Below are 11793 nucleotides of genomic sequence, written 5' to 3'. Positions count from 1 at the left end.
AAAATGTCTTCAATCACAACAATATTATATTCATAAAAAAATTAGTTAGCTATATAATTACAAATAACTAAAATGTTTTAGTTTAGTATTTTTTTCTTCTATTTTGATTAATTACTGCTTTTTATCATTTTTAAAGTAGTTCAATTATCCCATCATAAAAACATTGAGTTTGAATAAAAATAGTAGTAAAATGTTTTCCTTTGAAAATGATGCAAAATAATTAAATATATATTGTAAAAATAAATAATAATAATAGGAAGAAAATCACTTGTTGAAATTGTCTATTTGTTTCTGTAGATGTACTTCTTAAAGTATTTTTTTTTTATAAAAAAATTGGTTTTTTTTCTGTAGATACATATTTAGAAATGTTAAAATACAGTGAAACCAAATTAATGTTATAAGTTTCAGTAGATTCACTTAAAAAAAAGTAAACTAAAAAAAAAAAACTTCTGAAAAACATAAATGAAATTTTGTCGGATGAGTAAGAGATTCGCGTGGATTTCTCTTGTAGGAAAGAGGCAAAGGCAAAAAGTAGGCCACATAGGTGGCGTGTTTATCCTGTTAACGCTTGCAATTGCGAGGGAACCAACACTCTCCACCTCCGCACAATTTGATAACGCAATTCAACTCAAAAAGTGAGAAAGAACCAAACTAAAACAATTTTCAACTATAAATAGTTCATAATTCATTCAGTTGAGTCTTTTTGACTTTTTCAGAAATTATTATTATTATTAGTTTTAGAATCACAGAGTTATGGCAGCTTCTTCATTATCCAATTTAAAAACACCACTTCACTTTCATTCCTTCAAAAACCCTTTCTATTCTCGATTCATTCCGTCACTTTCTCACTCCTTCAACAACCCTAGGCCGTTTCATTCTGCTTCCTCTTCTCTCAAAGTTGCTGCTTCTTCTTCCGATTCTGCTGATAATTTGCTCCAGAAGCCGGTTATTTCTCAAGGGAAAGGAATTGGTGAGGAACATTGCTACGAACAAGAGCAAGATGATAATGCTGAAGAAGAAGATAAGTGGTTTGATTGGGAAGATCAGATTTTACAAGATACCGTTCCTTTGGTTGGGTTTGTTAGAATGATTCTTCATTCTGGATTGTAAGTTTTTACTCTAATCATATGGATAATGTGTTTTGTTTTTTAATTTTTAATTAATATTTTTTTATCTTAGATTTATGCAATTCAATTTACAATGATTTATTGTTGAATTTATTGAGAAATATATTGGCATTTAAATTTATAGTAATAATTTAGGTTGATTATTGAATGCATTTTTTTTTTAATTTTAAATTTCTGTAAAAACTCCAATGAAATTGAATGTATTCCTGGTTGTGTGTGCCTGTTCTCTCGTTACCTTGTAGTTTGTTCTCACATTATTAATCAAAATCTTTGCAGTGCCTATGTGAATTGTGATCCTTGACTAAATTTATCCTATTGCTACTTTTTAAATTGATGATGACTTTATGAATCTTTCAATTTATCAACATACCCTCTGAATTTTGCTTTATGACTTTAGGGAGCTATTGCGAATAAAACAAGTTTGTACCAAAACAAGTTTGTACCAACTCAATGTTCAATGTTTAACACAAACCATCTCTAACTTCTGAATGTATCAACTCTTAGGAAGATTCTAAAGTCCTACATTGGTTGAAGATAGAGCATTGAAAGAGTTAATATAGAGGGACACTAGGTTGTTAATCTCAGATAGCGGCGCGTAGCACCGGATCTCCCAAATGCTATAGCGGCATAGCGGATAGCGGGATGACCGCTATTGTGAGCTTTTAAAAATCAAGGTAAATACTTAATATGAAAATACTAAAATAGGAAATTAGAAATGTACTCAAAATGACTAAATCCAGGGCCGTCTTTGAGGGAGTGCAAGATGGGCTACTGCACAGGGCCTCAAATTTTTTACGATTAAACTGTAACTATATGAGGCCTCATAACTCTTTTTTACTATTAAAATAGGGTTAAATAGGGCCTCTAATTATTTTATCATGGTTGAGCCATGACTAACCTACATAGGGCCTCCAAAAAATTGAGACGGCCCTGACTAAATCACATTTGTCTCATCTTCACTTCTAAGTTCCACCACATTAATATTAAACAAAATTTAAAATTAGAGTATTGACCTCATAGCTACGCTATAGCGCGCTATTGACAACCTAGGAGGGACATTCCTCACTTTACCAACCGGTTTTGTAAGGATGAGTTATGTTGAGATTGAATGATAAGAATACTTGAACCTAATTATACAAGGCACAATATCTATGAAAGTTGGGAGTATCATTTCAGTGAGTGTTAAATTTTATTCCAAAACATAAATCCCTTGTCACCTCTTGCATTTAATTTGGATGTTTGAACTTATAGAACCCATTACAGCACAGTGCATGCATAGGAACAGAGAATACTTACACATGGGGTGAGTCAATGCATGAGCGCATAAGTGGTTAAAATCCTTTTAGTAGACAACTATTGATATTGTGGTTAACCCTAGATTGCTAAAAGCTGAAAAATATTATGTTTATTTTACTAATACTGTACATGTTGTTTGTGAACGATATATAATTGATTCCACTTCCAATCTTTTTGAGGGATTCTGGGTGAAATGGAAGCAGCTTCTCAAGAATAGTTTTTTCGCTCTGAACTTAGTCTATCTCCATCTTAATATCTAGTGCATGAGAGAAAAGTAGATATGAAAATGAAGATAGTCCAAGTCCAGAGCATGAGAAAACTGTTTTTGATAAGCTCCTTACATTTCACCTAGAGTCTCAAGAAAAGATTGGACGTGGAATCAATTATACAAGGGTATATCTCTCTTTTCCTCTTTCACTCTCACACAAACAGCATGTACATTATTCCACCAACAGAAGGCTTTTTTTCCTGATATTATCTGATTTTAGTATAGTAAAAATAATCTTTTTTGGATTTAGCAATCTATCAAATTAAGTAGTTGTCTACTAAAGACCAAATGGCATTTTGGTGATCATGACTGACATTGTGTTAGGTGCCGGACGAGTCATTTTGTTTTGGCCTAAACATGTGTTTGGGTTTGAGGTGCTTCGCCATTATCAATATTACAAAGGTTTTCCGTAATACCTGTGCGATATTACAAGGCCGAGGCAAGGGAGGGGTTTTATTGGTGGTCCAAGTAGCACCATTGCAATGGGCACCGGACAAGTAATGCATTCCTTTCTCTATGGTTTTATGTACACAAAAATCATTGCACTAAAATTGGGAAATAACAGATTAAATTCAATAAAACTTAATAGTAATCAGCCTCTGCATGCAAGAATTATTTATTAGTTATGAAGAAATTTATTAGTTGTGAAGAAAATTACGTTGATACTTGTTTATATGATGTTCTGACTTCATTTATCTTGTAATTTTTTATAATACCTTGTTGTGATTTCATAGATATGAAAGTGGAGATAGAATAACTTCAGAGCATGAAAAAACTATTATTGAGAAGCTGATTCCATTCCATCCAGAATCTGACAAAAAGATTGGCTGTGGAATAGATTATATTACGGTATATCTCTCTCTCTCACTCTCACAAATAGCATGTACATTATTCCACCAACAAAAGGCTTTTCCGGATTTAGCAAAGTGTTTTTAGTACAATAAAATTAAACTTTTTCGGATTTAGCAAAGTGTTTTTAGTACAATAATATTAAACTTTTTCGGATTTAGCAATCTATCAGATTAACCACAACATCAGTAGTTGTCTACTGAAAAGATTTTAACCAGTTATGCGCTCCTGATTGATCTGTTCATCAACAGTGCACTTTAGTGGACTCCAATCTTTTACAATTACAATATCAACCTAATTTTGATAGTTTGCACACTACCTGATTTGCTAACCCTTAATGATATAGTAAAGACTAAAAACCCATTGTTTGTTGCTCAGCTTTGCAATCTATGAGCCTCTGGCGTGGATGGATTTTTTTTAAGGATCCTCATTTTGAAATTATCTTCATTTTTTCCTTTCTATGTAGCCTATTCCTCAGGCTTCCTTGCCATTTAATTAACATTTGAGGTATTTATCCCCCTTTATGCCCGATGCTATGGCCACCCTCTGTGTGATAAGTTTTGATAGTTGACTGGTTACTTGTGTTATACTATTATCCATCCCAATGAGGGGAATCAGGATGAGCTCTGGCCTACTAAGAATTGAAATATGGCCAGTAGGTCTAATGTGATTTAGCATCGCAGTCTACGGTAAACCATGCTCATTTGTTATGTCACCCTTTGCAACCCAACAAGCTCTTTTCACTCACAAGTATAAGATCTCAGACACTCATTATTGATTCACAAGTACAAGCTCCTTCCACCCTGTGCTATTCTAGTCCTTACTGCATTGGGAATGAGAATAAGCCGAGGTAAACTAACTGGGAAGATACATCATACCTTCTTCACTAGAAAATGAGGCAGGATGCCACAAAAGCAAAGCATTTGCTTGTCCTTTCGACCCAGTAAAATGATTGTGCAAATTTGGTAAGTATGATCGAATCCTGAGGGCTTCTCGGCCCAAGATGGATGAATATGAATTTCCTCGAGTAGCCATGGAATCCAGATGGATGTGGCCAACAACAGTTGTCTACTATCAAGCTATTAAAAAAGAAGTCCACCATTCTACCCAAATTATCCTTTTTGGATAAAAAATTTACAAAGCAAAAAGGACTAAATTGTCTTTTCATAATCCAACCATTTTATTCAACTTCCAAACAAACCAAAATACAACACATGTCCTCCAATCTTTCACTTTTCAAATTATCATTTTTATTTTCTCTCTCTAATATTTTCACTTTCATTTTAATTTTCTCTCTCTCAATTTTCTCTTTTCTTTTTTTATTTTTTAAACATAAATTAATTAATAAATTGAATTAACATAATTATTAAAAATATTATTTTCAAATGTCAAAATTATTCATAATTATTAAAAAAATATTTTCAAATGTCAATATTTTTATTTTCTCACTGAAAACTATCAGCAAAATACATATTTTATTTAGCAATTATTTTTATTTGAGACACAAAATTCTTACTTTCATATGTCAAAATTTTTATTTTTCTTACGGGGCACAATCAATAAAATATCTACATGATTATTTAAATAAAATCTATATCATAATAAATAAATTTGTAACGGGACACGATTAGTTAAATTCACGCAACTTTTTTTTATAAATATTGCTTTCAATATGTATTTGAGTTTAAAACTACCATACAAAATTATTCTAACCTTTGCAAATGCATGAATATCATTATTCTTTATATAATTATATTTATCATTTAATATTATAAATATCTAAACAAATTATATATATAATATCAAATAAATGTACCCGTGCGGCAGCACGGGTGATTTACTAGTTTGAAGATATGAAAATTTCTTAAATATTTTTGATAATATGTTAGACTATCTTTGATTATCTCCTAGGATTAGTTTCTTAGTCATTATCACTATTTATTTCACCATATAATTACAATCTTATCAAATCATGATCATAATTCAAAGTCTGTATTCTTTCTTTTCCTCCTTATCTAAAACCTTATAACAGCAAAATGACTTCAGATTAGTACCATCCTTTGCGACCTATTTAGTCACTATTCTGCTGTTGATTTTTCTATATTTCTTATTTTAGAGTATCCGCAAATTATATCTTACTATTAGTTTCTATATTTCTCTGTTATTGTCAAGATTTGTTTCTCTAATTAAATAGGATTTGAAGTCTTGTATTGGTATAAATAAGGGTTATTGCTTGGTTTTTGTGTATCTAAACATAATCATCAATCAAATCAAACCATATTCACAATTCAAAGTCTTTATGCTTTCTTTCCCCTCCTTATTTAAAGCCATATAACCTTAACAACATTAATCCGCCATTCTAAATTTTAAGACCGCCTATTCTGCTCCAAATTATGCTGGGAATGAAAATTAAGACCCTCTAGATTCTCGATGATCCTTTTCAACTCTTGGCTTACCTTGACTTCCTCCACAATATGAGAATAATCCGGCTACTAAGGTTTAGGAATAGCCTGGAGGTGAATCTCTTTGCTGTCCCTCAGAAACAGAGTCAGCCATCTTATAAGATTAGCCAACCTGGCACGCTGTCAAACTCAGCACGATAACTTAAAACCAGTTTCTCTGATTTGCTGTAGTAACCTCAATCTGTTTCTATCTCTCTCACAAAGACAGGACTCCCAAATCCCAAGTGTCATTCTCCTGTTTCACCATAAGGTGATCCTAAATTGACTTCAACTCAGTGAAGGTAAAATGCGGATGAAGTGCCTGTGACAGTTCTTCGAAGCTTAAATAGTTAAATAGAAATTTGAGAATTCGCTGTGTTGACTCAAAATGCGAATCATCATTCATCACCTAAGCAAATATAACCTTCAGATGCCATTGTTGTATTTGCTTTGACCAAGGCCATAAACTCTTTCTCATACATGATACTGCTACTTGGACAAGGAGGATTGAGGTAGAACTTTGCTGAAAATTGCTATTGGCTGCTTAGCCTGAGTAATGAGTCTAATGACTGCGCCTAAACCTCGACCTGTGCATAAAACTCTATGGAGAACGGTTGTGAGAATTTAGGCATATCCAACACTGGGGTGTTGTGATAGCTTGTAACAATGCCTGAAATGTTATCTCCGCTACCTCAGTCTACTCAAAAGCATGTTTTCCCGACAATCATTTCATAGGCTGAGCAATTTTGTCAGAATCACATACAGACCACTGATATTAGCCTGTCAAACCCAATAGTTCACCATAAGGCTTTTACTGTTATTGGCACAAGCTAGCTCAGATTGAAATTTGCTTTAAGTTATGTGGGTTCATAGTAATCCCATCTTGAATAAGATGTGACTGAAAGTCCGAGACAGTCACCCTTCCTCTTCCTGAAACTTCACCTTTTCAGACGTGGCTGGTATACATTGATCGAAAACACTAGCATGGATGTGAGTCACTCTTTTTGCAAGTGTGTCTCCCATGTTCTACTGTATACCAGCCAATATGTTGATGGAAAACACTAGCATGTATTTCCATAGAAAGGGATGTAGGAAAGCATTCATAGATAGCACAATGAAGCACATTGAAATGTGGCTGGTAAATGGTCAATCTGAATGGTATGACAGTTTATGATACCCATGGTGAGTTTGGAATGCTCAATGCTGTTTTGGGATTTTCCATTTCATGCATTAATATTTGATGGTCACTTGCCCACAAATCAACTTTAGATAAGTAACCTGTCACATGTAACTATCCAATACAATCTAGTATAACAAGGATTGTCACCTTCTCTAATGCTCAGTAGTCCATACAAAATTACATATTTCCAACCCTCTTTTTAACCAAATTCACTAGGCTGGAGTAAGGCCTTGTGCTAGATGGTTTGGAATTTTTTCCGCCGGCCTTCAATGCTACTCCCGCTTCCTCCCTCTGTGCCACTAAAAAACCTAAAAAGAGAGGCAGATTGATCAATTTCAAGAGTTCTCGAGACTAGAGGTGATGATTGGCCAAATTATCATGTAATAACACCAAGTTCCCACAGTAGGTGAAGGACATGCTGGAAGTGGCCCAATTTGTCATTACATCGAGATTCTAAATGAAACATTGCCCTGCCAACGGCATTTTCAAATTCAAGCAACAGCCAGATGCCTCCTCCTTGAGTCCATCACCCAAATGCACTCAGTAGGATGGTTTACTATTGACTCTATAGAGGTAACAGGTAAACCAAACCTACCGGCAATAAAATTATTGCCTCCTCTGCTTTCTATTAAACCCAAGGTTCTTTGTAATAATCCCTTGGCCTACCTATATTATACTAATAGTCCTAATAATACCCATTCTTTCCTCTTTCTAGTACACACCTTGCATTATTTTTCTAGTAAAAACACCAACACTGGAAAACAGTGGGGCCGTGTCATTCATACCTGTGCTGGACACATCTGTGTTACACACTTCATTATCATGTCTGGTTATACTAGTTCCGATGAGAATGCTATAATAATTGGATAAATGACAACATTTTATCATATTTATAATTTATAATGACTCATGCAACTTTTGACACATCAGTCTCCTCTTTCAATTTTAGTCATGTTTTTATATTAATTTTATCTATTGTTTTCCATTAGTGCCATGTTCTGTAAAAATTTATCCATGCACATATCATGTTGTACCCATGCTTTCTAGTTTGCAGCTAGCCAAATCAGTTTTTGGCCACTTTGTTACCTTTTTACTTATGGCTGTGTTATACCTGTTTTGCTTTCTCTAGTAGTCTAACTGTTCACTGCTGCTATGTAATTTTTCTGTGTTGCGTGTGTGTGTTTAATGAAATACACATTACTGCACTCACTAAGATCCCTTCTGTTATGGTTTTTCTTGTGAAGATTATAACGGATTTTTTATGTTTACTGTGACAGATTGGATATCATCCTGATTTTGATCGCTCTAGGTGTATGTTCATAGTGCGAAAAGATGGAGAGATGGTTGATTTTTCATATTGGAAATGCATAAAGGGTTTGATCAGAAAGAACTATCCATTATATGCAGACAGTTTCATTATCAGGCACTTCAGAAACCGGAGTCGTAGCTTCTCAAGTTAATATCTTCTGAATGTTGTACAATTAAATGTTCCATTTTTCGTGTTCTCTGATTGCTGATAGCTAGCATACTATTTTAATAGTATGTAAATAAAAACTACAGAAATTTATGGAGTTCACTGATAATCGCCATCTGGATATAGAATCCATTTTATTAATGATGAGTATTGACAATATGTTTGCAGTGATTTAAAATTATGGGAACGTAGATTTTGTATATAGACCTTGATGACAATGTTCCTTTCAGTTAATTTAAAGAAATTGAAGTTTAGTTTATTTTTAATCCAATGCTGTTGTGTTGTATAGGAAGACATGTTATCCTATTTCAAATTTTCAGATCTCAACGGTTGAATTAGTAATAAATATTATGGTAGAGAATGGACTACTATAATTGACAGTTCCTGTCTCTCCCTTCTATATGAGACACCTGTATTATCTTGGTCTTTGTTGGTAGAAAAATGGGCAGGTGTCCTAATAAGTTTGGGCTGTTCCATAGTTGGTTGGTGGCTCAGTGACCACATGGCTTGAAACAGAAAACATTTCTTTCCTTTAATAACATTCAATTTGATTTTATTATGGGGAGATCGAATCATCCCTTGCCACTTTAGGCACTTCTACTACCACAAATAGATCAAGATGGATGATTAGTAAATATATATAAACCGTTAAAACCTATAATATATTCTTAATCTATTTGTAGTGTTTATTAGATTGTATATTTCCTCTTTAGGCTTATATAACTTCTTTAATATTTAAGAAGAGTGGCGAATAGATGGTTTGATAAAAATATTCTGGTGGTTGAATTGAAAGTCTCACTTAAATTTATCGGAAAATCCTTTATATTGAAGGGTCTTGATTATACTATCAGATGAATGGTGAACTAATATAAATTTCTGGATTAATTTCCTCTCTGATGTTGGTTCTATTACATGCTTAGATGTTGAATGTTGTGAATGAACAAGAAAGATAGCAGACCAAAGTGGAAGAAGAAGCCATTAGGCAGGAACGATTTGAATTGAAATTATGAAATGTGAAAATGTGGACTTCACTACAATATGATCCATTGTACAAATATATATATGTCACTATATGTAAGGCCCACACAGATAAAGCCCAATATGTAAACCTAATAAACTAAGCCCATTATAGAAACTAATAGCCCCCCATAAGCTTGGGGTATATAGAATGTAGACCAAGCTTAGCAATGTTTGTCAAGAATGGAGAAATGTCGAGAGGCTTGGTAAACACGTCCGCCAGTTGCTGTTGTGAAGTGACAGGAAGGAGGTGGAATAATTGTTGTTGTAGCTTTTCTCTGACCAAATGACAATCTAGATCAATATGTTTTGTTCTTTCATGAAAGGAAGAGTTAGTAGCTATATGTCTTGCTGATGCATTGTCACAGTAAAGATTTGCAGGAGTTTGAAATGGGGTCCTCATGTCTTTTAGGACATTAGTGATCCATTGAATCTCGCATACCGTGGCAGCCATGGATCTGTATTCTGCTTCTGTGGAGCTGCGTGAGACTGTAGGTTGCTTCTTAGATTTCCACGAAACAAGAGAATCTCCTAGGTAGATACAAAAGCCAGTAATGGAGCGACGAGTATCTGGACACGTTGCCCAATCTGAGTCGGAGAAAGCCTTTATTTGTAGCTGTTGTTTGCTGGGGAAATGCAGTCCTTGTCCTGGTGATGATTTTAAATAACGTAGTACGCGAATGGCGGCGTTGTAATGAGTGTCTGTAGGTGAGCTCATGTGTTGACTGAGCTGCTGAACTGCGTATGCTATATCGGGACGGGTATTGAGAAGGTAAATCAGTTGTCCAACCAGCCTTCTATATTTGGTTGGGTCAGATAGAGGAGATCCTATTGAGGAAGATAATCTTGTGTCACGTGCCATAGGTGTTGAAGCCGGTTTGCAGGCGAGTAATCCTGTGGATGATAATAAATCAAGAGTATACTTCCTCTGATTTATGTTGATTCCTGAGGTGTTGCGAGCAATTTCCAGGCCAAGAAAGTATTTGACTGGGCCAAGGTCTTTCAGTTTGAAATTCTGATGCAGTAAGTGTTTTGTTTGGTTTATGAGATCAAGGTCATTTCCTGCAATCAGTAAATCATCAACATAAATAAGGATAAAAGTAAAGGAAGTTTTAGAATTATGAATAAAGAGGGAATGATCACATGAGCATTGTTTAAATTTGTTGGTTAGAAGAACATTAGAAAGCTTTTCAAACCATTGCCTACTAGATTGTTTTAGGCCATAAAGAGATTTGAGAAGCTTGCATACATGGTTAGGGGAAGAGGTAGTCATGCCTTTAGGAATGGACATATATACCTCTTCATCTAAATCTCCATGTAAGAAGGCATTGTGAACATCCAATTGAAACAAAAATAAATTTAATGAAGCAGCAAGGGCAAGAAGGATTCTTACAGTAGTCAATTTTGCAACTGGAGAAAAAGTGTGAAAAAAATCTATACCTTCAATTTGTTTGAAACCTTGTGCTACTAATCTGGCTTTATGTCTTTCAAGAGTGCCATCAGAGTTGAATTTAGTTTTAAAGACCCATTTCGAGCCTATAGTCTTCTTACCTGGTGGAAGAGGAGTGATGATCCATGTTTTGTTGAGTGTTAAGGCATGGAGTTCATCATTGATTGCCTTAATCCAATGGGGATGACTGCTGGCCTCTTTGTATGTTAAAGGATCGGATGCAAATGTAATGGCAGATATAAATGCATGATGAGCAGGAGCTAGATGTTTATATGTGAGATAGTTGGAAATGTCATATACTGGTAATGAGTATGTAGTAGTACAAACAAAATCCTTTAAATATGCAGGGGCTGACCTTATACGATTAGATTGTCTAGCATTATCATTGTTATTAATGTCAGGCATGGGAGGGTTATTATCATTATTAGTGTTATCAGCATTAGGAGTGTTATTGGGGATTTGTGTAGGAGGCTGAGTATTGTGATGTGTAACAAAAACATCATTAGTAGTGTTATGGTTATTGTCATCAGAATTGGTTTGAGTAGGAGTATAGGTGGATGGGTGTTCCATGTCAAAAAGGAATGGAATAGTGAAATTTTCAGTAGGCCATTGAGACTGGTCATTGTCTTGTGATGGATTGGGAGGTGTGAAGGGAAAGATGTCTTCATAAAAAACAGTGTTTCTAGATGTT

General features: G+C 34.4%; 1 protein-coding gene across 1 annotated transcript; it reads left to right on the top strand.

The window, feature by feature from the left end:
- Positions 1-462: 462 nt before the first annotated feature.
- Positions 463-9380, top strand: LOC131660858 (protein DCL, chloroplastic-like). The gene is made up of 3 exons (XM_058930210.1): positions 463-1106; positions 3426-3540; positions 8439-9380. Exons 1-3 carry the CDS (start codon positions 754-756, stop codon positions 8619-8621), a joined length of 651 nt encoding a protein of 216 aa, XP_058786193.1. The 5' UTR covers positions 463-753; the 3' UTR covers positions 8622-9380.
- The last annotated feature ends 2413 nt before the right edge of the window (positions 9381-11793 follow it).

The sequence above is a fragment of the Vicia villosa genome, linkage group LG3 (assembly GCF_029867415.1).
Source record: "Vicia villosa cultivar HV-30 ecotype Madison, WI linkage group LG3, Vvil1.0, whole genome shotgun sequence".
Taxonomy (NCBI): domain Eukaryota; kingdom Viridiplantae; phylum Streptophyta; class Magnoliopsida; order Fabales; family Fabaceae; genus Vicia; species Vicia villosa.
Note: the sequence above shows the minus strand (reverse complement) of the source record. Positions and strands in the feature narration are given on the sequence as shown.